This window comes from Colossoma macropomum, unplaced genomic scaffold (assembly GCF_904425465.1).
Source record: "Colossoma macropomum unplaced genomic scaffold, Colossoma_macropomum, whole genome shotgun sequence".
Taxonomy (NCBI): domain Eukaryota; kingdom Metazoa; phylum Chordata; class Actinopteri; order Characiformes; family Serrasalmidae; genus Colossoma; species Colossoma macropomum.
Window position 1 is genome coordinate 10,046,367 of NW_023494806.1, and position 27,397 is coordinate 10,073,763.

At 38.6% G+C, this 27,397-nt stretch overlaps 3 protein-coding genes across 10 annotated transcripts; 2 read left to right on the plus strand and 1 right to left on the minus strand.

Annotated features, from left to right (window-relative positions):
* Window positions 1-832: 832 nt before the first annotated feature.
* traf2a (Tnf receptor-associated factor 2a) lies at window positions 833-8,652 on the minus strand. Of its 3 annotated transcripts, none has more exons than XM_036598375.1 (11): window positions 8,465-8,652; window positions 7,933-8,142; window positions 7,444-7,522; window positions 7,148-7,246; window positions 6,886-7,047; window positions 6,116-6,190; window positions 5,881-5,955; window positions 5,299-5,793; window positions 3,508-3,685; window positions 3,244-3,392; window positions 833-2,008 (listed from the first exon to the last, which is right to left on the minus strand). In XM_036598375.1, exons 1-11 carry the CDS (start codon window positions 8,533-8,535, stop codon window positions 1,790-1,792), a joined length of 1,812 nt encoding a protein of 603 aa, XP_036454268.1. In that variant the 5' UTR covers window positions 8,536-8,652; the 3' UTR covers window positions 833-1,789. The 3 variants fall into 3 exon arrangements, with proteins under 3 accessions (XP_036454268.1, XP_036454269.1, XP_036454267.1); XM_036598376.1 differs by having other exon boundaries at window positions 7,933-8,146; XM_036598374.1 differs by lacking the exon at window positions 8,465-8,652 and having other exon boundaries at window positions 7,933-8,445.
* Window positions 7,987-19,919, plus strand: trafd1 (TRAF-type zinc finger domain containing 1). 6 transcript variants are annotated; one of them, XM_036598377.1, is made up of 13 exons: window positions 7,987-8,187; window positions 8,773-8,953; window positions 9,966-10,009; window positions 10,343-10,380; window positions 10,671-10,806; window positions 11,731-11,784; window positions 11,877-12,291; window positions 13,568-13,938; window positions 16,876-17,124; window positions 17,457-17,586; window positions 18,084-18,318; window positions 19,241-19,301; window positions 19,436-19,919. In XM_036598377.1, exons 4-13 carry the CDS (start codon window positions 10,346-10,348, stop codon window positions 19,472-19,474), a joined length of 1,725 nt encoding a protein of 574 aa, XP_036454270.1. In that variant the 5' UTR covers window positions 7,987-8,187; window positions 8,773-8,953; window positions 9,966-10,009; window positions 10,343-10,345; the 3' UTR covers window positions 19,475-19,919. The 6 variants fall into 6 exon arrangements, with proteins under 6 accessions (XP_036454270.1, XP_036454271.1, XP_036454275.1 ...); XM_036598378.1 differs by having other exon boundaries at window positions 7,987-8,169; XM_036598382.1 differs by lacking the exon at window positions 8,773-8,953 and having other exon boundaries at window positions 8,152-8,169.
* A 4,144-nt stretch (window positions 19,920-24,063) lies between these two features.
* Window positions 24,064-27,115, plus strand: LOC118827150 (hibernation-specific plasma protein HP-55-like). Its single transcript, XM_036598385.1, has 5 exons — window positions 24,064-24,175; window positions 24,475-25,076; window positions 25,168-25,435; window positions 26,519-26,663; window positions 26,813-27,115. The coding sequence occupies exons 2-5, from the start codon at window positions 24,479-24,481 to the stop codon at window positions 27,011-27,013; spliced, it is 1,212 nt and encodes a 403-aa protein (XP_036454278.1). The 5' UTR covers window positions 24,064-24,175; window positions 24,475-24,478; the 3' UTR covers window positions 27,014-27,115.
* The last annotated feature ends 282 nt before the right edge of the window (window positions 27,116-27,397 follow it).

The following is a 27,397-nucleotide window of genomic DNA, read 5'->3' on the forward strand; positions in this document are numbered from 1 at the left end:
CTCTTGAGGTGTTCACGTGTAGAAAAAGAGGTTGGGCTATCTTTTTGGAACCTATCCAAATCTTGAGATGGCTTAAAGGTGCTACAGGTAGGATTAGGAATTGGTCCTTTGCTTCCAGAGTCTGCCCCTGCTGTCCACAACACAAGCTAACGTGTGAACGTTTAAGCCGGCTTGTTCCGTTTATCCTTCATAGTCTTGTTGGTGCGCCGTGGCAATGTTGGTAACGACACAAACAAAACACGCTCGTAGCAAGTTTTACGCAAGTCACAAAGAGCCGCGGTCGCCCAAAACAACAGGAGCTGCGGTAACATATGTAGATTAGTGACTTATTTCATTTACGGTGATCTTTTAACGATTTACGATGATCCTTTACACAAAAAATTCAACACATAGCTCCTTTAACAACCACACGTTTCTAGCACGTTTACAGAGTGCAAAACCCATAAAGAATCCTTATAGGATAGAGACAGAACAGGAGTGACTAAGAATTATCAAAGCCCGTCTGGCTAATTCTAGTTAACAGAGTATGTCGTATTTCGAATGCCGATAGTCATTTTTGCCCAAAGCAGCACAATATCAATAGAACACTCAAAACGAGAAAACATCAAAGTACAATTCAACATCAGCCCTTCCACACCACAAGAAAGCACAAGATTTTCAGTCCTAGTCTACTTCTCCACTCAGTTTAGGCTAAATGCTGCCAGTTGAGGTGTCACGAACCCCAGATGCCTTGCGGTTGAGATGACCGATGACCATATCTGCTCAAAGTGAGGTGATAGGCTACATAGAGGCATGAGAGGCGGAAATCAAGCGTTTTAACACCAGCGTGTCGTCCCCCTCGGACAGGGAGTTACGATGAAACTGCCTTCACTTCTCAGGTTCAAGGTGCAAACCTGGTCTTTTGCTAACTTGAATGTATCTTCCACAGATCCAACATGCAAACTAATACAGCAAAGGACACCAAAAATGGAAAGGAAGGGAAAAAAGTAACAAATAAAAAAATAAAGATCTCCACATACACACAGCTCAAACACCAAGCAGGTTCGAAAACCCAAATTCTGCGCTTTGGACTTCATGGAATTCAAGCAATGTCCACCACTACAGATAAGTACCAATGAACACAGGACTTGAGATATCAGAGGCACACAATGCAAAGAGGGAATGTAAGAAGACTGTTGATGCATATGCTCAGAGCAACAGTTAGATAGTATATGAAGTGGGGAGGGGAGTAACTATATAGTTGCAAAAAAATTTGTCAGCTTCATTCATTGTTATTGAAACTCCACGTCTGTCTATGCAAAAAAAATATTCACTCGCAAATAGTTCAAACACTAAAACTGGAAAAAAAAAAAGTCAAGCCCCGAAATACTGGCCACAGCACAAGCAAAAGCGCTTGGAAATGAAATGACTTCTATCCTGTGAGTAAATTCTTCTCTCAATCTCTATAAAAGGCAGAGTGCCAACATCTATGGCACAGGCATCAATAGTTACACTACAATCACTGCTGACAGCTATCCCGCTATAGGGGAGAAAGAGTGTTCCCAAAGGGCAACTATATTACAGTAAAACTGCACAAACTCCAGGTACAATTTTGGTTGGCAACATAATGTAGAGCAATGTAAATCCCAGAGTAACAATGCCCTGGGAATGGGAGTCATTTTGGGGGCATGCAGGCCCACCAGCAGAGCTCTCCTAGAGGACCCAGGCCTCAGAACGGCACTGCAAAACAACCACCGCAGGCTTGAGGAGCACGCGTGGCCGCATGGAGGCACACAGACGTCTTACACCACTAAAGGCCGGTGAGGTCGACGATGGCCTTGATGAAGATGGTGTCGTCCCGGATGTAGGAGTTCTTGGAGTCCAGTTTGGAGAGCGGGCAGAAGAGCGGGCAGCCACTGGCGATGTTCATGTCGCTGACGGGTCTCTGGAAGGAGGAGGAGGAGATGTCGGGCCGGAAGGCGTCAATGATGTGTTCTCTGTTGTTCTGGTCCAGCAGCATAAGAGTGACCTGCAGATACAACAGTGAACGTGCTTCAAAGGCTGGGCATTTTAACCTTTATTTTACTATTTAAATATCTGCCTATTTAAATGAACAGTATTACTGCATTATGGTGATATTTTATGAATAACGAAAATGAAAACATGAAATGTTCAACATTTACTTATCGTGTGCAGCCATGACTATAATGTGACAACAACTGTCTGATAATTGTATGGGACCACTTTGTCTAGATGACTGCACCAATCTGGTCTGGTGCCTAGAGCTAGCATAAGAAGCGATGTGTACCTGATTATTCTTTTTGTTTCTGTCTGTGATCTATCTTTGTTTCTGTGGCATATGAGAGTTCACACAATACCAGTAGGCCAACAATGATGATTCAGATTTGTCAACATTGTCTTTAAAACGTTTCCATATATAGCTCTGCTCAGATGTTGCTTTTTAACTTAATGTGAGATGCAATATCAGCTGTTTTCTCATTTCTCTATTGAATTTTTTTTATTCCAGATTGTCACCTCATTTGGCTACCAAATAAACTGTGTCGAATTGAGCACATCACTGGCTATACATTCAGAAACATGCATGCCCACATCAGACAGTGAAATGTCAGCATGTATAATCAGAGCTTTCTGTGCTCTGTCGTGTTTTCTATCACTGCATAAAAGATGCACAAGGTTTCCTTTACTGTTAAATGTAAAGTGGTTTTTTTTCCAAGCAACTGCCTGAGTTCATTCATAGTGCATTTCAGACTGCTAAGTGCTTATTTCAATATTTAATCAGAGTAATGCTGAAATATGAATGATTATATTTGCTACTCATGTGTATTCCTGTTCAAAAACAATAGTTTGTGACACAAACCAAACAAAAATCTGAAAAATATGAATGTTTGGCTTTGTTAGATGACACTCTTTGCATATCAAAATCAATGCAACAACAGCACTGGGAAATAGTTATAAAAAAGTGAGCAGATTGAAGGCAGACATAGCTACCATTTAAACAAACATAGTAAATTCAGATATTTACAAATATATTTGTAAATATATGTAGGGGACCATATCCATAGCTATAGGTCAAATCTTTATTCTCACTGTGCAACTGTGCTTTATAATAAAATTGGCTTGAAAAGGCATGAAGTTCAACTCAGTCAAGCTATATGAGATGTTTACTAAACTTTCAACAAAGGAGAACCATTTCTTCTAATGTCTTTAAAACAATATTCCGTCCACACACTAATACGAGAGTACCTTCTGGTTAAAAGGCCACTTGAGCAAGGCATCACTGTGTCCCCTCATCACCACGAAGAACAGAGACAAGTGAGTGCCACGCCCCGTTCCATCCCCGTTCAGGTAGATACGCAAACACATCTTGTAGCCATATTTGCTTGTGTAAAACGCTGCAAAAAACAGAGAAGGGATACTTTGTTTGAACACAATGCAACAAAGACCTCCAATTAGCATCGTAGTTATTCCTAATGGAATAAAAACAAAGAACTCTTATCGTATCACTACCAGGAGAGAACATGGCCGGGGCCCGTCCGGCTACAGCATCCTGCCTCTTCTTCGAGAAGTCCGAGATCTTCCACACAAAAACGCCGTCGTATGTGGCAGCAGACATTTCTCTCATCTTCCCCTCCATCTCCACGATGGAGATATCCCTCAGACTCACCGTCCTCTCCAGCTGACGAACCTTCAGGATTCAAAAAGATAACCATAAGTATAGTCAAGTATAGTACATTGTATGCAAATTTGACCATGTCAAAATACACACATTCTTGTATACACGTTTATGCACCTGCACAAGTCAGCAATTTACCAGTGCACTTGTCTTTAGTGTCTTTAGTCCCCAATACAAGTAATTTAACAAGCCTTTTTCATAGTCAGCATTTAAATTTGTCCACTCTTTACTTTTGTGCACCTACTGCCACTTTAACTCTTCCACCCTTTTAATCTTAAAACCAACCAGTTACAGCTGCATCCTCCTAACAAAGGCTGTTCCCAAATGTGTCACTGATATCATATTCACCTTGAAAGCGACACTAACATTCACACAACTACCCAAACTCAGCTTAGCTGCCTAGCAGATTTCTTTCATAAGCATCTAAAATGGCTAAAGGAGATATTTCTGATTAGATTAGATATAACATAATCCACTTGCATAAAGAAAGAGAAAGTCAAAGGAAAATAAGCAAAAAAAAACAAAAAAACAGAAGTTTACAAAACTTTAGTCTAAATTATTAAATGCTATAGAGACAATGGGACTCCTATCAACCATGCAAGACCTGGTAGACACCAAAACTGTCACCATCACCATAAACAGAACTTAAAGCCTTCATCTTTGAGAGAGAAGAAAATCAAGCTCCACTCTTACTTCAGATCTGAAAAAAGAAAAGGAGTTTCTGTCCATCCTTCCACTGTGAGAAGATAACTCAATGTTATTAGTCTAAAATGTTATTAGTCTCAAGAAGCCATTACGGAGAAAAGGAAAGAGATGTGGAGTAAGATTTTATAGACTGATGAGTCTAAATTTATAATGGGGATTAAATGGATTGTGAAAAGGAAAAATAAAAGCAACAAACTTCAAAGAGTGAACTTTGGATCTGTGGAAAAATATCCCCACAGATGTTTTTTTGAAAAACTGTAAGTCTCCGGAAAAAAAGTAAGCTGTAATAAAAATAAAAGGCGGACACATTAGATACTGAAAATTTTTACATTATGTTTAGTTGTGGAGGCTTCTGCATAATATCCTTTTAAATTAATAAATGATGGATAACTTTAACAACTTTTATTTATTTTGAAAATTAAATAAAGTGTAATCCCTGACTTTTGCACAGTGCTGCACAATGTGAGTATTTCTGTCTTTCAAAGAAAAAACGTCCAAAGCTTTCAAAAAGCTTTTATCTAATCGCACAGTAGTCTTTATTAATTTATGGAATCCTGTTTTTTTGGCTGCAACTTTTTCACCTAAAACACAGTGACGGTATTTCCAAGTGTCCACAATAACAGTACTGTGCAAGTGTGCTGCTTACTCTGGTACACCTTATTACTAATGTACTACAGATATGGTTATTTTCAGTGTCCACTTTAAAACAGTTCTGCAGTACAGACACTTAAACCACCTATTAACTTCTGAAAATGTGTCTCACTCCAATAATTAATGGATAATGCTTATTCGTCAACTCTCAGTGGTGTGAAAAAAACAAGTAAAATTTGATTATATTTAATGTAGCCTTGATATAGCTTCAGCTCCAAAACCAGTCAGTCATACTGGATCAGGACAGCTGTACCAAAATGAGTTTTCACCTTGTTGTTGAGTATGTCAATCTTGTCCTGGTCAAGCCTGTGCTGGCGATTGTAGGCCTCCATGGTGGTGGCGGAGCGCTCCATCTCACGATTCAGCACGCAGACGATGTTCTCGAAGGTGCCCACTTTCAGCTCCAACTCCTGGCAGCGACGACTGAGTTCTGCCACCTTGGTCTTCTCGCTGTGGAGCTGCAGCTCCAGGGCAGCTCCGACCGCAGTGGGCAGAGGGGTGAAGGAGGTGGCCAGGGTTGGTGGCGGAAGTGGGGGAGGTGCACAGGCCCCCTGCACGGGAGCACCCGCACTCAGCTGGCCCATCTTCAGCTCGAGCTCGCGCAGAGACTGGTGCAGCTCCTGGATCTTGTGGCTGGCCAGCTCCAGGCTCTGGGGCTGCAGACTCTCCAGGTTCACCTTGATGCCCATGATGAAGTGCAGCAAGAGGTTCAGGTGCTCATAGGAACATGCCCGCTCATGGTCGTGGATCTTCTCCTTCTCCACCTGAAGGCAAGTAAAAGTCATCTGAGTGATTATATGACAAGAACTACAAAGACATTACATACAGGATCGTGCAATAGGTTTACTTACGGACATGTCACAGCCGACAACATGAAATCTGCAGGGAGTTCGAAATTTGGTACACAGCTTAATGTGGTCCACGTACTTTAAATGAAAGAAAAACAAGAACATTTTAGGAGAAATGTAGCCAAACAAAACACCTTCTGAATAAACAGAGAAAATACTGCTTCAAAACTGTAAACTTCATACTAATATTAATAATAATAACAGCTGAAAAATAAGAATGCTGTCCTAATTTACTTACCTTCTCTCTGGGAATTTTCTTCTTTGCACAGCCTTCACAAATCATTGGGTATTTGGGACAAATCTCATCGTGAGCCTGAAGGGCAAGGTATAACATTTTTCACTCTTCAAAAATCAACCCTTGGTGATCTTCCACAACTAGGCCTGTCACCATCATGAAATATTAGCTGACAATTAATCGCCATTAAATAAAATGCCATTAACAATTTAACAGTTAAACTGTATAAGAAAAAGTACAAATCAAAAGTAGCACCCAGCTGACAACAGATACAGCTCGAGCTCAAATAAACAAACAATACTCACTAGTGCCCTCTAAAGGTGTTAGAGTACTAAGTCAGAAGTTAAAACTTTTGTTATTTTTGTAAGACCCCTGATTTTTCTCAATAAACGATTTTTCAGACTTCTATTATTAACATGTATTCACCCAACTTATAAAAATGCACTTAATTAAATTCTGTTTGTTGTGAAGTAAACACAGGATTGTGAAAGCTAACAACTGTGGGAAATAACTGCAGTCTGCTTGAAGAACTGGGATCAGGCAATTTTATGGTAAGTCCACCCACAACCATGTACGTCATGCTCACATTTAAAAGAAAACAAATCATAAAGCAACTAGACAGCAAAAGCACAATGGCACAAAGATGATTCTTAAATGGTAGAGTGAGCATCACACAGAACACTCTCTCTACCAGTTAGGATCATTTTAACACTAAGATGTTTTTGGGAAACTGTGCCCGGTCCATTTATCTGCATCACAGTAAAATGTCTCACCTTAATGTTTTTGAAATGAAAGGGTTCTTTGCAGTATTTGCAGTTCAGGGTCCTCTCAGGGCATTCTCTCTCATTGTGACGCTCGAGCTCATTGGCCCTTAAAAGCTCTTTGCAGGAGGGACAAGGAATGATCATGAAATCACACTGTCCCTCATGTGTGGCCTGTGAAGAATGACAACAAATGAATATGGTCAAGGTTACAGTTTAGACGCATGAATTTGACTACCAATAAAGATACCGATGACAGGGAAGCACAGTGTACCTCGTATTCTTTGATAGTGCCTGTCCAACTGCATCCTTCATTGATACACACAGCTTCAAGGGCTTCAACTTCTCTTTTGGCAGCATTGTCAGGAAAAGCCTGGAGATTATATAGAGAGAAATGTTATATTCTTACACAGGCTATGCATCAAATTTAAACCTGCCTGCGGCAATAATCAAACCCATTTTATGTAAACACAGGCTGAATATAACATGTAAATCCTTAAATGCTGAAAATGAGTCCAAAATCATTGACCTTAATGATCATTTGATGCCTTGTTTACAGTGTCAACTTACACAGCCTTGTTTCAGAATAGATGTAGGCTCCTCAAATATATCTTCCTTTATACAGGCACTGCATTTCTGTGGACCGGAGCTGAAAAAAAGGCAAATGGGAAAATAATAAGGGGGCATAAATACCACTGTAAAGATGTGGATGAAGACAGTCTGGCTTGCACCTTTTTATTTGGGCTATGACAACTGATTAGTCCCAATACCTACCACAGATCTAATCTGGCTGGCAACAGAGCACAATATAGCTCAGCCAGCTGGCCAGCTACACCCCAACACAGTCTATTGTTTGTCTTATGCCTGAAAGACACCAGCTTCACTACTAATACAAACACCAAAACGTCAGCAAAAAAGCACCAAAAGGGGCTGGTAGGCCATATCCATCTTTTGTTATGTCAGGTAGGGCCAGTCAGATGGATGACAGGCTTGGTAGGAAGCTTATCGTAAAGCTCGACGGCTGCTGTATGTATGTATGGCTCCATGAGTGGCGCTTACCTCACTGTTTTGTTAAAACAATATGAACAGAAACGGTGTCCGCATTGCGCTTGAAACGGCCTCCTGAGGATTTTCTGACAGATGTTGCACAAATGCTTGTCCTCAAGCTTGTTGGCGAGAATTTTCCTCGGGAAGCCAGGTTTGTTGCCTTCTAGTGAAGATGGTGGGGACGGTTCCTGTGCAGCCATTATTCCCGAGCGAGCATGTGACCTGGCTACGGCGAGGAGAGAAATGAAAGTGAGCTCGTCTCTTTCGGTAAAGAAAAAAAAGGGGCTTATATATTTTAGCATGACCTAACCATTACTCATGTTATTAGCCTGCTGTAGAGGTCACTGACTCATGCTGACATGGTTAGCTTAGCCCTATACTGAGGTAAACAGATTCTTCAAACACAAAAGAAACTGTCGTGCTTTGGCATCTTAGCGACTCGCTGACATTTTCCGTCGCGTTTGTTGTAAATTCAGTCCATATTTAGCTTAATTAACTGTTAGTTAACGGCTCCCTACGTTGTGTTAGTATCCCAAATTCCTACCATAATATGTTCGACGAGGTCTGAGCGGTCTGATACCACCATATCGCTCTATCACATGTTACCAGACACATAAAACAGCGCTGTGTTTTTTTATGTCCAGTTTTGGAAATAAATATAACGGTACACGACGTCCCGTCTCGGTTGTTGGTTACGATACAAAAAGATTCATGTCCAGCAGATGGCGCTGCACCCCGAGAACGATGTTTAATACTGCCCCCGCTGCTTCGTTTTCCAAAATAAAAGCCTTGCACCACACGAAAATAATGGTGCTAAATTGAATGCATGTGTGTTTTCTTTCTTTTGTGTAGACACTGGACGTCTTCTACTTCATTCAAGACACGTTTAAGACATGTTCGGACTATTAAAGAAGCAAAGAAAAGTTGAACGTAGCTGTTATCCATGCATGCTGTGGACAACGTCTGGCAGCATAAACAAACGGCCGACCAGCCTTCCTAACGAATAATTACATTTGGTGGTATTTCTATGAACGTATGTAAACGTACTGCTTTTAAGGGATTATTTTGCATTTCTGTTGTATGTGATTTAAAGGAGATTTCCACCGATTTTTTTTTTCTAAATCTGTTTTATTCAGTCTTTAAGATGTAAACAAAGTGATTCATAGTGATTATGTGAAATGGTGCATTGTAGAGAAACTTACCGACTCTTATTTCTTCAACTGGGGGATGTCTACAATGCAGATAACCATTAATTAATTCTTAATTTAACCACGAGCGAATATGCAGGTTTTGTGAGGTTTTATATGTAATGTTGATCATAGTAACAGTGGTATTTTTTTCGTCTTGCAACACCTGCATATATCTCCTCTTCATTTATTTAAAAAAAAAAGTGTTGGGCCAAAATCTTATTGCAAAACTATGAGGAAACAATGTCTCAGGCATCAGGCAACATATGGAACCATTTCTGTAGTAGCATCCTGTGAGAGGTGAGGTAGCTTTGAGAGACATTAAACTCAGACGTTTGGTTACTAGCTAAGCTATAGCTACCTCTGTGAATAATTCGGACTCGGTAAAGTTCTCAATAAACCACTCTGAATGACTTTATTTACAGCAACGTATTAAAGTAAGGAAAAATCTAAGACAAGAATCAGTGGAATTCCCTTTTAAAATAGGCACTGAGACTTTTACTTTGAAACAAAAAGAAAAAAACAAGGTGGAAAAATATTGGGCTTCCTCATCCAGCACTGTTGCTCCTTTCTCGTTAACGAAAGCAAAACTAATACCTAGTTGGTCATGATAGAAATCTTAATTTGAGGTAGCCAAGCCGGTTCGTTTTTTACATGTTTACAGCTTTAGCTACTTTTTTGTGCTGTCACAGATTGGCGAGCTATAGGTTGGTTAGCTAGCTAAGTTAGCTGGTTAGGTTAGCTGTGTTCGGTATTTAATGGCTAACGATAAATCTGATTATAGACAGCAATGCAGTAACTGAATAGCTTTAAATAATTAGCCGACGCCGCTGTTCATTTATCTGTTTCCTTCTCGAGGTGAAAGACTCGGCTGTTGTTGTTCCAGCGACATAAAAAACAAGGTAAGCCCTGAGACACTTTCAGTTACCGGTGGTAACATTATCTGCCCCAGATAACTGCTCGTATCCAAGTATCCAAGAAAGGTAGCTCAGGAAATGCTACACCACTGCGGGTTGCTATCTTTCCAAAGTGGGCATCTTCAGACAGTCTACAAACAAAAGAAGGGCGGGTTAAACCGTATCATATCTCCTGGGTTTCTTTTGTTGAGTTGTGAAAATATTTCTCATGCAAAGTTTCACTGACCGTGAAACGCTTAATGTGTCTATTTGGCCTAAATGTTGTATCAAACTTTCAGACTTGGCTAATCAACTGTTCGCATCTTTCTTTCTATACAGGTTATGGCTGAGGAAAGCACCCAGCTTTGCACCAACTGGTGAGGAGTTTCATTTTCCTCTCACCCTCCCTAAGCCTAACCCTTTCCTCATAAATGCCAGGGGTGGGGGGTGGGGGGCTTTGGTCTTGAAGGAGCAGATTCTTGCACAGTTTGGTGATTTCCCTGCTCAAACACATTGATTCAGTAGCTGTTGGCAAGGTTTAGTAGAAATGCTAGAGCAGGGAAATCACCAAAATGTGCAGGACTTTGCCCCTTAGTTCTCCACCCCTGATATATGCTATTGTTCTCCTTTCCTGGTTGTCATTCTTTCCTCCTGTCCACCTCCACAGCAAGCATGACATCCCAGAGGCCAACTTCACCACACATGAGATCCACTGCCGGCGGAACATTGCCCTGTGTGACGTGTGCCAAGAGCCAGTCCCTCGAGCTGAACTGCCGCAACATAAGGAGCAGGAGCATTCACAGGTAGAAGTAATAGAGATGGCCGATTCAGTACTTAAGCATTGATACTTCTGATCCTCACGTTTCCTGTTTAAAGTCAATCCTCAAAAATATGTTGAAGTGTTTTATTTAAGCAGTAATGGATATTCTTTTTTATGATGCCTGTTATTTGTGTCTTAAAACACTGAAATTGTGAAAAAACACAAAGATAGGATGTCCTAAGGTAGTCATGATGTAACCTCCGGGCTAAACCTTAAAGCAAAGGTGGCACATTAGCTGTTTTGCCATGTGCAAATGACAGACAATTGGCACCCAGCCAACTGGAAGTGAGTGTGGAAACCCACGTGATATGTCATTACTTTCAGTGAGGTGACAAAACTGATAAGAACTTCTATGGGATACAGTTACATCGCAATGATCAGACAAATGTAAAGGACAGTTTATTTTATTTTCATGTCTTTTTGAATGAGGAGAGACTTATTAGCCTGATACTAAAAGCCACATTTGTGTTTCAAATACATATTTGAAAAAACTGATAAAATCGAATAAAAACAGCAAATATAACTTGTATTGTTTGGCTTAAATAATGCACAAAAATGTGGCTTTAGGTCGTTTTAGCTTCTGCGCAAGATGAAGGGACGTACAGAGTTATTACACACCCTTAAACAGTCATGCAGTGTATGTGGTGGTTTATGTAAAACTAAGGCTTTCAAATATACTTTTAATGCACATATTTACTGATTTTCATTGTAGACATCAGAAAGAGTTTCCCCTTTTATGTGCACAAGAAGGCTTAGTATCAGTATTAGTATCGTGATATTACCCTTAGTGTTACTTTGTATTAGATCAAAAAGAAAATTGATGGTCACCCATCCCTAATAACTAAGGCAATGCTGTAACTGTACTTGGTAAAAACTGTCATGCGTACTTTTAAGCAATTCCTAATAGGTGCAGTGCAAATGTGGCCTGAAGATTGAAAAAAGTCTCATGGAGACCCATCAGGTATTGTCCTGTTGATCTGCATGTCATTTATCATTTAATATAGAAACAACCTCTGTCACGATTGTAGTAGTTTACGTAGAGTCTGTTTTTAGAGCTCGGAGTGCAGCCAACGGTTGGTTCCATGTCAGTACTGCGACCTGGAGGTGGTCTTCTGCCAGGCCAGAGAGCATGAGGAGTACTGCGGGACCCGCACAGAGCCGTGCCCTGTCTGCAAATGCAACATTATGCTGAGAGAGAAAGACATCCACCCGGCTTTGTGTGGGAGTCTGACCCCTCCACAGGAGAGACGGACAGGGTCTCAGTCACCTGGAGCTTGGTTTGAGACCCAGCCAATTCACAATCTGCTGAGGGCCCAGGAGAGGAGCCATAACAACAACAGCACTGGGTCAGCAGACCGGAGGGGCCCTCCACGGCCACTAGAGGCCAGACTGCACAATAGCACCAGAGGACCAATAGGAGCCGGAACCAGGAGGAACATGGCGCCAAGGAACAATGAATTTGCTCGCTGTAGGTGCCAGTTGGGAATAAGGGTGGGCGATATAAAAATGAATTTACAATACTTAAACAATATGCATCATTTTTATCTTTCGCAATTTGCACCAGAAATGACTTGATAAACTATGAGAGAATATTTTTCCAGTATTTGCTGAAAACACAGAGCTAATGTAGTAAACAAACACTAGCACATTGGTCAATAGATGCTCAAATATTTTTCCATTAATTTATCTCCAGAACTTCTGTCAAGTTTAGAAGTTTAGTACACAGGATGACTTGCAGGCAGCCATTTTAGACAAATGCAAAATTCCACCTCATCTACAGAATCCACTCCCTTTTTGTGTGCACGCACAAAAAGCATATAGAGCATATAGATGAGCATATAGAGGCTAGATTACATTCGAGATTTTACTGTATTTTTAGACATTTATCTTATTTAAAAATTCATAGTGTCTATATGACGTATGCACACAAAGGGGGAGTCTGAATTTGGCACAACACACCTGTTGTTTAAAATAAGTCATCATCATCTACCACTGCACCCTAGAGTTATTGTTAGCTCATTAGGTCATCTGAAGAGGTAGTCTCCATTACTCCTTTAACTAAAGAATTCCTTTGGTTGTTTTGGAATAATAAGACATATTTTCAAATGTACATTTCTGTGAGCTGCCAAATTTTCATTTGTGCCACGTTTTAGCCTGTTAGCACCAGTTTACCATGTGTATATTTAATTACCAGGTAAAATGCTTTGTTTTAAAGTTTAACTCGTGGATACTCGAATATCAAAATTAGTCAGAATGGACATCGCTGTTTAGAAGCAGCTGGAGAAAGAATAAAATAATTTGTAAAAGTAAGTTAACAAAAAAAAAAACAATGGCATAATGGCCTGACAGCCAGTCAGCTGCTTGGTACTGTGTGTTTACACTGGTGGTTGTAGTTTACAGGCTTTCAATAATTTGTCTACATCTGTCTTTTTTGTGATACATGTAGTTGTTTAGAGTTCTAAAAGTAGTGATGATATTTACAGTATAGTCAGAAAAGCATGTTGTGATGTAATTTCACAGTAATTGCCCAGCCCTAGTTGCAAATCTGTAGAAGTAGTAAATCAGCATGCACTTCTTTGTCTAAACCCTCTCAGAAATTGCTAAGATAATCATCTTCTGATTAGCAGTGCTGTTCTCTTCGTTGGAGAGCATGGTTTAAAAGGCTTGTTATGCTAACAGGATGTCTTTGGCTGTTTTAGTGCGCATAGTAACATAAGCATGTTTGAATGTGCTCATTTCCTCAGTGCTGGATCAGGAAGTGGAGCTGGAGACCAACAACAACAGCCTGCTGTGGCCTCTAGGCCAGCTGCCAGACTACGACTCCTCTGGTCTGGACTACCTGCTGGCTCTCAGCCTGCAGAGTGACGGAGACCAGGACGACCTGGGGACTCAGCAGGGCATATGGACCGATGTCTGGGACCACCGTCTAGGAAGGGAATCTGCCCGAAGCACCCTCAACTCCCAGCTGTCCTCCACCACTAATAACAATACTTACTGCAACAATGCTCCCACTAGCACTAACACAGCTCCGGCTCACAGCCCTGCCTCAGAGATCATGCTGCCCTGTGAGTTCTGTGAAGAGCTCTTTCCAGAAGAGGACCTCATTTTACACCAGGTTAGAGCCAAGCCTTCACTTATCTCTTCCCAGCATATTGCTGCTATGCAGCTTCCTTTTAACACTTGCCCCAACAGTTTCTTTTAGCAGTTTGTTAGTTATGTATATACAAAATGGTGTATAACATCATTACTGTAAAAGCTTGTGTTGAAAGGGCATTTACAGTGGCAGTCAAATGTTTGGACACACAAACGCTCGGGATCATTTGAAAATTTTCAGTACCAATACTGATCTGGAACCTTGAATTCAATACTGTTACCATGAAGTGCCTTTTTTCTTACTGTGATAAACAAGATATGTAGTTAAAAAAAAATAAAGAAATGGAAAAAATTGGGAAAATAATACATCTTAGGTTCCTCTGTTGAGGTATAGTTTTAATAGTTACCACTGATTTGATAATAATCTGACTGTAGAATCTGATAAACACTGAACCATTAAATATGGTCATCCTCTCCAGCCAGTTTGCCTACCTAAACCAGGGAGGTTAACTTGTCAAAATTTTTTATTAAGTTTTATTAATTTGTTAATGACAAATTTGGTTAGTGCCCTGCGACATTCAATTCAACTCACAACTGACATCCTTGATTTTCTTGCTATGATAAAAGATGTGTCTTTGTGGATGACCTCGTTAGCTCAAGAAAAAATGGCCCTAGCACAGTCAGAGCTCTCACCCACAACATGAAAATGAACGTCATACGTCGGACTCATTTATGAAACACTGGGAGATGTGTATATATGTGTGTGTGTGTGTATATATGTGTGTGTGTATATATATATGTGTGTATATATAAAATGTGTATGTGTGTTAATGAAGTAAATGCTAGTTTTAATCAGATATTTTCAAATGCTTAATCCAATTTGATTTGATACACATGATTTGAATAAGAACTGATGTAAATTCTTATCTAAATATGAACATGATTTGATTATATTAGACATTTTGACCCTCTTTATACCTGGTCGTTTCATGTGACCTAGTGTCAGCAGCGTTGCACCTGTTGAGTGGTGGCAGTCCATGAGGCGGTCTTATCCCCATAAGCGTATCATTTGATGTCTGCACTCTTACTCTAAAATGTGCAAGAAATTATTGTACATTTTCTAAGACTTAGAATGGCTTAGCTCATTTTAGTGAACTGTGTTGTTGGGTGGAGATTTGAATGGGAGGTTGCAGGAGTGGTATGCTGGTGTTCAGCTTGTCTTCTGCTTGCTTTGGACTTGTTCCCATAATAGACATGAAGTCAAATACCTTAAACAATAAGGGCGTCAAGCCTTTGCCATATTTTGCTAACAATATGCAAACATGGCTGTGCTTAACAAGTTGCACTTTTCTCACAGCTCTTGAGAAGATACACAGAAATATCCTGGTGAGGACAAAAATGTTGGCTTTAAAAAAGTGGCTTTAAATGAGAGACTGACTGTAAAGGCACTTGTGGAATTACACCCTCAGGCAACTCCATTGTTTATTGTAAGAATACCTAGCAGATTAAGAAAGAGAAGAGTAAGAAAACAGAGCATTAGCATTAGCTTAGTTATTATTGTGCACAAAGTAGAAAGTGGGGAGTTTTAGAGAGAATGAGAGATGGGAACTTCCTGTAGTTAAGCTAGATTAATCAGAAGCAAGTGGAAAAAGTGGATATGCTGATGGTATGCTGGCCTCAGACCATAATTTATATAATTTCTATATACATTATAATAATTCTTATTATATATATATATATATATATATATATATATATATATATATATAAAATAATTGCATTATTATTATTATTCACAATATTGGTCAGAAAAGGTTGGTTTAATAATTGTTCTCATTTGTATTAATTGCAGATAATTTTCCACAATCCTTCAGCCCTTAGATTTACTGATATTCTGGGTTTTTCGACATTAATGTTGTACTTGTTGGTTGTCTAATGTTGACCTGTTTAAAGCACGCTGTAACACTTAAAATATCTTTACCCAGTAGTTTTTATTGGACAAGCTATGTTCATTTTTTTGCCGAAAAAATTATATAAAGAACTTGTAGGGACGCATGATAATAACCGAATCATATTTGTAATTTCTATTTCTATTTTCTATTAAATTTCTATTGAAAAATAATTTCTTACAAACATTGGCATCGAGAGATGTTGAGATTTTACTGATATTTCACAAACATATTTGATGGTGAATTTTTTGTACCCTGGAAAGGCAGTTTAGGTGATGCTGGGCTACTGTAGTAAAATGTCTACATTTTATTGATTTTACTGCATTTGTAACCCTTCGGCAGTCAATGTTACGTTCTCCATAATGCTAATGCAGGTGAATTTTAGTCCCAGTTTCTACATTTAATAAATGTTAATGTATCAGCATTTGCAGATATACACATGTGGAAAATATCTGATTGGGGCATCCTTGATGATCTGGGGATCTGCTAGCAGCAGTGCCTGAATGTAGCCTTATTTTGTTTTGTACATTTTTGACAAGTCCTGCTCCCATAACCCAAAAAAAAAAAACCTGAGACATTAGTTGTGGTTCTGTTGTTTTCCTGTGTTGCATCCAATAACTATTGATGAGAGCTATCTCAAGTTTCAGGCTCCATTTACAGTTAATGCTAGACCACTTCCTTGTCTCTTTTTAAATGTTACTCACTCCATATATAAGTGTTACGTGTTCCATATCATGAAATAGTATAGAAGTATTTTTTTAAAAATCTGAAAATAAAAGGTGCAATTGTAATATTTATAAGAGATTTTTCTCCCTTAACATTGGATAATTCAGTAGTTTAATTTCAAGACCAAGCCTTCTATTTTATTTTATTTTATTAAATCACTATTAGTGTTACAATACTAAAGCATTGCAAAAAGTTCAGCATGAACGAACCGTCTTGATATTCTTGGTACTTTTAAATAACACTTTCAGTGACTGGTGTTTATTTTTGTGTACTTTGTTTCCCAGACTGGATGCAGCCCAGCCTCTGCTATTGCTTCCTTCAGCAAGCAGGATTCGTCTCTACAGTATGAAGACACATTCAGCCACGGGGCCAGTCATGTGATCCTTCCCCGCACCCCCAGCCCTCCAAACCTTCCTCACTCTGTCTCCCCACTGTCCTACAGCCCCCCATCCAGTCCACTAGAGGGCGATGTGGTCATTCCCTGTGAGTTCTGTGGTGTGGCTCTGGAGGAGAATGTTGTATTTCATCACCAGGTACTACAGTCTAAGTGAGACAGAATAAACATCTGGGATTTCTGTTGACCAGTATCATCTTAGCTTGTCATTGATTTTTGTAGAAAGTTTTAGATCCCATAATTCCATTATTTGTACAAATAGATCAGCGTAATCATTTGGTGTAGTAACTGTGGAATCATTGTGAAGTGTTTTACTGTGGAGAATGGAGCAATTTCTGAAACCAAAACTGAATGAAAAACTTTTACCAATTAAGAAAACTTTTAAAAATATTAGCAGTGTATAGAGAATATAAAATTTAATTCGAGGTAGTTGGGGCTTATCATTCCTATTCTGTGTTCATGGTTATTCAGGATAAGTGTGACCTTCGTCCTACAACGGCTTACCAAACAGATGGAGTGTCTCCACGGAAACCCCTCCACCTTCCCAAAGAGAGGTGTGGAAGGAGTTCTCCTGAGAGGCAGAGGAGAGTGAGACACCAGGGTGAGAATACACAAATGCACACATACTGCACACTCTTCTCTTTATCTTAACTATCTTTGTAAGGTAGAGCTTCATTTTATGGACATAAAATATCGTGTTTGAAATGATAGAAAAAATGATGTAAAAAGTGATAAATTATGATTAATGATTTCTAACTATGCAGCCAATACAGGCAAGTACAAATTAACAAAAGCACCATTGACTAGTGTACAAAACTCCAAATAAAAACATTTCACAAATAGCTGTAGTGAAGGGGAAACATGCTTTCAGACACTTACATTTATGAATATGTATATTTTAAGGTTATAAATTGAGTTCTACATATTAATACTGCAAAATAAAAATGTTCTCACTTTGCAGTTTGTTGGGAAGATTTCATGCAGTGTCATTTGTCTTTTTTCCTGATAATAATTAATAATCTAATTTAATTAATAATCTTTCAGATTAATGATTAATAATCTAATAATGATTTCCTGCCTCTGTGTGCACTCATGCAGCAGACCCTGGTGAAGAGTTCCTGGGACCAGCTCTTCAGGGTTGGCAAAGCTGTGGTTCAGGCACAGACCCATGGAAGCCCACTCCCTTCCTGAGTCTTGCCTCATCTGGGAAAAACACCAATGTGGAGCTGCAAGGGAAAAGCAGGAGTCAGCGAGGGAGAACTGCAGAGAACTACACCCTCAGCCCAGATCCTTTGAGTGATGGTGACAAGGCTAGCCCTGCAGGGGCTTTAGGGTAAGGTTTACCTAACCTCAGTGGGCAACATCCATCCCACTCCAAGCTTTGCTGGCTTTCCTAACATGAGCTTAGCCTACACAGTCCAATATGCTGCACCTTTTAGTACCCAGGCATGATTGGGTAGCTGCAACTATATAGAGACCTAGGTTGCTAATGATGTCACTATAGCCATAATAAAGTGAAGCCATGTTTGTACTCTCTCTCTGTGTTGTAAAATGAGTAGTTGTAAAATGAGTGCATTTCTTAATATTGCATAATATTAAAAAAGTAATATATCGCTGTTGTTGGAAGAAAACCTTGTATTTCCAAAATGATAACTTTATGGGAGAAGGAAAAAACCTACTTCACTTTGAATGTAAGTCAATTGAACCAGACTTTTTTCAGCCGTTTCTTTTGGTCCATTCATCATGAAATTTACACACAATGTAAAGGACAACAGGCATCTTCAAATTATCTTTAAAAACGACAAAAATGGAGATACAAGGTTTTCTTCTGACAGCAACAATTATATTAATAATAGTAATAATAATAATAATAATAATATTAATGATAATAATAATAATGCATAATATTAAGATTCTTAAGATTAATTCTGTTACATATCTTTCAAAATTTTTAAAAGGGTGAAAAGGGCAAGTCTATGGGGAACCCATATTAGAGGGGTGTATGTGGAACTCTTATATAATGATGCACTGAAACTAATATCCCTGGCCAAAAGTCAAGGCACTCCTGGCCAAAATGAAAAAACTGGTAATGTAAAAAAAAAAATCAACAGTAAAAATAAATGTGAACTTTTTTTAAAAAATCAACTCATTCTTGCAGCCCTTGTCCAGTGCCATAATATTTTTAGCAATTGAGACATTTTCTGTACACCTTAAGGTAACAGTTGACTGTAAATCTTTCTTGTTCCTCATTACAGGCCTCCTTGCAGAGAAAGAGTAGAGAGTCGGCGCACTCAGAAAAATACCGGGACATCAAAGGTATGTCTTTCAGCCCACTCTAGAATAGACATGGACACTTTGTAAATCTAACGTACATGACATTAGATAAATTGACATTTGGCTACTTATTGTATTATGTTTATACACTATTACATGTCTAATTCCACCTCCAGGTGCCCAAGAAGCAGAATACTGAAAAAGAGGAGGAGTAGAAGTAGACCTGTTTAATATTTTCAGAAGAAATGTGGCTTAGTAATACATTAACTGTACATTGTTTGTGTTTGTTTGTGTGTACCATGTGTGGAGAAAGTGTGTTTGTGTTTAAAAACTCTAAAAATGTATTATATTCTGTTGGTTTCTAAACTACTTTGCCTTTGTTGCACTACTTTTAAAATCTGTGTCATGTCTGTGTTCCAATTTTTTTAATACTTAAAGCTACTTTAATATTTTAAAATTAATCACGACTGGACAGATGCTATAGCTTTTTATATTTTCCTAATACATGTAAGTATAAAAATATATCAGTATATGGTAATATGTTCCATTCTTGTTTTTGCCCGATGTATACCATATACAAAGAAAATCTGAGTATCAGTCCAGACTGAGGCTTTCAGCTTGTGTAATCTTCTGACCAGTTTATTAAAAGCCTCTATCCCAGTTTGTCTCCATGCGTTTATGTAACTGCATTGCTAATGAGGATGTACGCCAGTATAACAAAGGCCATAAGCTGCAAAACAGGTACGGGTGAAGAATCCTGCATCTACCATAACATCATGGTAAATGCATGTATTGTGTGTTTTAATGAGAGCATTGTGGTTTAAAATCACTTGTGTCAGTGTAATAAAAGCTGACTGGGAGTTGCAGGGAGTTTCTGGTTGAGATGTCATTTTGTACACTAGGGATGTTGTTTATGGACCTACCTACCTAGCTGCCTGCACTCTCACGTCATTATATTAGATGATTCTTTAAGTTAACAGTGAGTCTCTGTCAAAGTTGAATGGGAATTTCTGCATAATTCAATAGTTGAGATGTAAGCAAAGCCATTCACAGTGGTCAGAAGTGAAATTATGAATTGTAGAGAAATTTAGACTCGTTTCTTTACAGTGGTGGTGATAGGAACCAGGGGTTCTGATGTCAACAACACAAATATAGCAATGTTTTCTTTATTACAGAAAACCACCGGTGGTTCTTTGACTTACTCTGAAATAGCTTTAAAAGGCATTAACTGCTTCAGATGTCTGGTTACGATCACCACTGTGAGCAATTCTGACTCAGTAAGTTTCAGTAGAATGGAGTATTTCACATCAAACCTTTTTGGAATTACTTTGATTAAATCTTAACCATTTAAATAGGCAGAAATTTTTAAAATCGGTAGAGTTCCCCAGAATGATTTCAGCCCGCTGCTGTAAGAAATAAACATGGTGAAGTCTGGTGGCTGAGCAAACTTAGTGAAGAAACTCTTAAATATAATAAACTCCACTGTGCCTCATTTTCTCTCACAGTGCACTCTTCACTATGGAGCACCTAAGGGGCCGTGGTTAAAAAAAAAAAAAAAGTTAATGACATTGCGTTCCCACGCAAATGTTTTGCGTTCCCTTGCAAATAAAATGCATTCCCTTGCAAATGTTTTTTGATCTTGGATTGAAATATAAAGACACAGTGTCGCTTCTCAAAGTCAAACATGATTATGCTATTAGCACAAACTGAGAACGAATGTCCTTGTACAGTGCTGAATAAACTCAGCATAGACTGGTGAAGCTGGGAAAACAGCTTGTAACGTTAGCTATGCTAAAAGTTCTAATGTAGGCAATGTCGTTGGGCACATCTGGTCCCACGTTTGCTTGTTGTCTGACGAGCATATATTTTGTGAGGGAATGCAAAACGTTTGCGAGGGAACGCAATGTCATTATCTTTTTTTTTTTTAACCACGGCCCTTTAGGGGCTCCTTATTTCACCAATCTACTCTGGTAACAGATTTTTTTCCCTGTCACCAGTGCTGACTGGGTGGATTTTGGTTGGATTTGACGGATGGTGAAGTGCTTTGAGGAGTGTTTTTTTGTTTATTTTTATGACTTACAGTTTCTTTATACAGGCGTTTAATATATGTTTGTCAGGGATGGTAAAATGACGAAAGCTTAGAGCTCCTGTCTTCTCTTCGTAGCAGTGATAACGTAAACACGATCATTTAAAAGACCAACAGTGCATCTGGCACCTTAAATACTTATTTCAAAAGCAGTAACCTACATAACCCATAACGTACTGATGCCGTGTTGGTGAAATGCTGTATTATTTCGTATTATGGTTAAAATAGCCATTTGTCTGGGTGTTTTTCCATGCATTTTTGTCAGGTTTGAACTTGTTTTCTCTGGAAACTGTAGAAGCTAACCATCCGCTAATCTGCTACCACGTCCAGTTCGTAGTTCGTGGCTGCAGGTTTAGGCGGCCCGTCCCTCTCCTGTAGTTCACGATGAACGTACGTACTGAATCTTTCCTACTCTTTAATGGTTTTTGACTTGCTAAATTTGTTCATTGTGCACCAGCCTTTCAGTAACGCTATCTTAGATTATTTTGAACCTTTTAAATCCGAAGTAATCCCGAAGTATGTCGCATGAGTAAATAGCCGCGTTTACTTAGAAACAGTCACGACTGAGGTAGCTAACCTAGCTAGCTAACTTGGCTAACTCTAGCTAAGCTAAAGTCGTTCACACAGCCTGTTCCAGGTAAATGGGTTGTTACTAAACGTGACAGTACAGAATAACTTAATGTTTATCCTCATGTTTTGCCAGCTGTTGCTTACTTACAGACATTTGAAACTAGCTAGCTGGTGAGCTCATAGTGTTTGGACATTAATGTTGCTGATCAACTTCATCAGTTCAGAGTCTTAACGTAACTGACAGACGAGCAATACTACCAAAACGACAAGACAATTATTAATTTTGTCCATTAAGATAGAAACAAATAGTTTTAATCACACTTTAATGGTATCAGTGCTGGGAACTCCACATAATACCTCATAAATTGAACAATATTGTTTCCATGTTGTTCGGCTCTCCTGAAATCCCAGTTCAACCCCTGGTAACATGTAAGTAGCATTTTTGAACAATTTCCCAAAATAGCTTTTTAAACATAATTCTGGATGATGTTAATTGGCTCTCAAACTGATCTACACCCTGTATTCTCTGGGTCTGAATACATTTGAATATATTCTTCCCTCAGACTGGGCTGAACGGCATGGCTGGTAGCTGTATCAGGCTAACAGGCTCCTCCAGTAATAGTTTTGTTTTTTATCAGTCTTTGTAAAACTGCAGCATACAAATTTAAGAGTATAAAAGTCTGTTTTAAATGTCTGTACTTCAGCGAGAGATTGGAATAAATACCCTAAAATGTGGGTACCACTGCTATCTTGGCACTAACATAACATAGAGGTGCTTGCAGAAATTAGGATTATGCTAGCAGTAATAATAGGATGTTTACAAAGCACATTGCTAGATTTGTAAATTAAACTTTCTGTATTGACCCCAGAATTAATCTGTGCATGTAGAGCAACTTCAGAAACTTCAAAAAATCTAATTCATGTTATGATTATGTTAAACTGACTTGTTGGAAAGATGGCATCAACTGAATGTTGTGCTAAAAGTCACTATGATCTTCAGTAAGATAAGTTTCTGTGCTAATGTTTCTGTGTGGATTGCATGGCTACATCACTAATTTTATGCACCTGCTGGCAATGAGTATGGCTGAAATAGCTGAAGCCACTTATTATCCTTTGTCTGGGTCCTTGTTTTATGTAGTGCATATGTACCTAACAAGGGATCCCAAAGACAGTCCTGGGGCCCTTATGCTCTGCACATCTTTGTGTTTTCCCTATTCTACACACCTGACCCACCATTTGTAGAGATTGTTCATTAGTTCATGATCTGGATCAGTTGTGTTGGATGATGGAACGTATAAATCGTCCGTATTGCGGGGTCTCCGCAGTCCCTTATGGATTTTAGCCATAGAAAAAAGGAGCTGTAGGATTTGAAACTGAGTAATACATTGGCTAGTATAGTATCAGTTCAGTCGATATATTATCAATTGTAGATGCCATTATTCTCAAAGCATAGATACCAAAGGTTCCTAAAATTAATCTCATTTGATAAACGTTTTGTAAATATTGGGAAAGACTAAGGTGTTAACTTAAGTCTGACCTTTCTGGGATCCCCAAGGGAAATGTATGTTTCTACACACAGTTATGCATAATGATGGATGCTGAAGAAAAAATAATAATAATAATTAAGCCCCCCTCTTCTGTGTTATCTACTGAACAGATATGCTGAAGTTCAGTCCAAAGCAGTTTTTGAACCTTCCTGTCCTACATTATTTAGTGCTTTGCTAAAAAATTTGAATACCTGATTAAACTTGTCTCCTGATTATCAAGCACTTCATTTATCAAGCATGCGTGGGAGGGGTAAGAGTGAGAGAGAAGTAGACGAGGACTAGGTACACTGTAAAAAGTGTATCGTCAGATCTACTTAAAAAATTACTTCATGTGGTAACAAGTAAATTAACTAGTTTTATTCAACTTAAAACTACATTGATTGAAAGAATCATTCATTCAAAGTATTTATTTAGGTTGAATAAAACTAGTTGATTTAGTTGTTACTACATGAAGTAATTTTTTTTAGGTAAATCTGACGATACACTTTTTACAGTGTAGTCTGACGTCTAAACAATCCTGATGTTTCAACTTCCAGTAACTTTATGTCCACAATGTTTGTTTTCCAGTGTCTGTTGGCGGCAGTTAACGATTAGATAAGAGAAAATAAACAGGGTAAAGGTTGGTTACTGTGCAAATTTAACAAAACACTGAACTCACTCATAATCAACAAAGGTGCAAGAGTTTGGAAAAGGTTCTTGCAGCTATTCGACAGGTAGGTTTCTTGAATTTTCATGAATTTGTACTTCTAACAATATAAATGTCTTAGAGTTAGGAAAATGAGAACATGAGGAAAATTGTAAAGCAGTTGAAAGTGTACAGCAACTCTGGAGCTAATAATAACTTTTGGACACTTCATTCCGACCATCAGTTTTCAGTGAGAATACTCTATCCTTCATCTGAAACTAGTTTGAAATCAAACGAAAAAATCTGGGGTCCTGCACACTTGTCACTACACTGAAAAGTGACATGTTAGATCAACTCTCAGAAAACATCACTTTTCTGTTTTCGTAGAAAAATGGCAAAGAACATCCTCTGCTTGTGGAGTTGTCTTTTTTCAGTATTAATTTACACCAGCGTACATGGAGCTCTGGAACAGGAGACTGAAAACAACATACAGATATTTGAGAACAACAACGATTTTGCTTTCCGTCTGTACAAAAGCATAGTGGCACAACCGGATTCTCAGTCCAAGAATGTGTTCTTCTCTCCACTGAGCGTGTCCATGGCACTGGCTGCCCTTTCTTTAGGAGCAGCTGGTGAGACCCATCAGCAGCTTTTCAGTGGCCTCGGATTCAACAGTTCCAGCAGTGAGGAGGTGCACAAGGCCTTCCTCAATCTCCTACAGAGCCTCAATCAGAGGACAGATGTGGATCTGGAAGTTGGCACTGCTCTCTATGTCCAGGACACTTTTAGGCCTCATGCTGATTTTCTGGAGAAGATGAAGCGTTTCTACCTTTCAGATGGTTTCTCTGTTGATTTCACCAAAACTGCAGAGACCACTGAGCAGATAAACAAGTACGTCAGTGAAAAGACACGCGGCAAAATTAGCAAGTTTATTAAAGATCTGAAATCCAGAACAGTCATGTACCTGCTCAGCTATGTCTATTTCAGGGGTAAGTTGATGGTTCAATTAAGTAAAAGTTTGTCTTTAATAACAACAAATATTATGAATATTTTAAAATGTTTTCATTTTTTAAACTAAAGGTAAATGGCTCATCCCATTCAGCACCAGATCTACTCGAAAGAGAACATTCCATGTGGATGATGAAACTACTGTTCCAGTTCAAATGATGTACAAAAAAGATTTCTTTGATGCCTACTACGATCATCAGCTTTCTGCACAAGTCCTTTTTCTGCACTACAATGATTCGTTTTCCATGATGCTGGCTCTCCCAGAAAAAGGTCTCTGTGCTCTGGAGGAGGTTGTGTCACCACAACACATAGTAAAGTGGCTGAAAAGGATGAAGGAACGGTAATTTGCATTTTGGGATATTCTAACTAATTCTCTTTTAAATGTCTGAGCCTATTTATCAGTTTTTATTTTCTATATTTAAATTTTTGTCATCTTTAGAATTGTATACAAAAGTTTGAAAAGAAAGTATTGAAATGTCTTTTTGTTGATTTTCTAAGTAAAAATAAGTGAACACATCCTCTACTTGGAACAAACTTAAATATGCCATTTTCTACAAATTGTGGTGTCCAATATATTTGCTGACTTCAATATTTTTGAAAAAAACTATATAATGTGCCATAACTTTTGCACATGCCACATTTTCTGTGTTATGTTTTTCCTCAATCTGTTAAATGTATCAAACAAACAGTAATTATTCATTAAAATGTGCAGAAGTGTTGTCTCTCTAGAGGATGTGTTAGAAAATAAACAAAATGTAATTTGAATATGGGTGCCCAAACTTTTGCATACGTCTAAGTGCAGTAAGAGTTTAGTGCAACTTACTTTCCCTATTATAAGGCAAAACAGGCCAAATATAATGGATTGTTTCTCCAGAGTTCTACGATTCTCAATAGGGAATGATGAGAACTATGTTCTTCACTGCCTTTCAAAGTACATGAAAGACCTGACTGCAAAAGCATTGGTGGAAAATTGTAATCTGCTCCTCATTGAATATCAGATTCCATTTCCTTTAATTACAAAGTTCTGCACAGACCATGGTGGCCAAAGTGAGACTGCAGGCCCATGAGGATGATTTTTGGCCCACCCAAAAGTTACCCTCACCCCTTCATGCAATGACAGAACAAACAAATGAACTTTGTTCCATTTTATTGTTTTTACATTGCATTCTTGAAATATTTTAGTGACAAAATATTGTCTAATGTTATACAAAACAAAATTAAAAAAATGTTTTTTGTATTTGAAGACTACCTACCTTCTTTATGTGTGTTGTTTTATCTTCTTGCCGCTTGTGGCCCACTAGAAATTACACTTTGGCCCTCGAAGGCAAAAAGTTTGGGCACTTGTGAAAACCTCATCTGTATCTATTCTTGTAAAAAGCTTGATGGTGCATACATTTAGAAACAAATTTTTCTCTATCTGCAGAGAGTATGAGATCTATGTCCCTAAGCTCTCCCTAAAAACCTCATATTCCCTGAAAGACACTCTGACTGGAATGGGAATGATGGATATGTTTACAAGGAAGGCTAACTTGACTGGGATTTCTTCTGATAAACTATTAGTTACTGAGGTAAGAAACAAATTTCCATTGCAGATCAGAGTTTTCATGCAGCTAGTGATTTGCTTGATTAGAAAGGCACTGATGTACAGTTATTTTAAAGTTTTATCATTTACCCAGATATTCAGGTCAATTTAGAAATGTTGTTTTTTCTTCCTCAGTTTGTGCATCAAGCCAGTCTGGATGTGGATGAAACTGGGGCCACTGCAACTGCTGTGACTGGAGTAGAATTTATGTTTGCTTCATTGTCTTTTACTCCAGTTATCAACTTTAATCGTCCATTTATGATCTTTGTAATTGACCGGCAAAGAAAGACTGTCCTCTTTATGGGGAAGATAGTCAATCCAGAAAATATGACGTGAGATGAAATTAGAAAGTTTTGTCTCTTTGTTTATTGGATTAACATTTTCTAAAATAACTAAGAAACAAAAACAAAAATTAAAATAAAAATTACTACAACTTTTCTCGCTGCACCTTGTACGTGACTTTTTCAGGACAGTGTTTTACATTTGTTATGTCATTAGTTGAAAGTAAAATGGATGTAAGTACATTTTCCAGTCTTCCCAGCTGTTCTGTAGCAATTCCTTGAGATGGAGGGGCCTCTTTGAGTTACTTTGCTTCAGCAACACAACAGATCCTGTATGAGCGGCACATACAGATCCTGACTTCACCAAATCATCTTAAAATTATAGCAGTGGAAGTCAAGTTTTGACTCACCTTTTCATATGTTCCACTACTCAAATGTC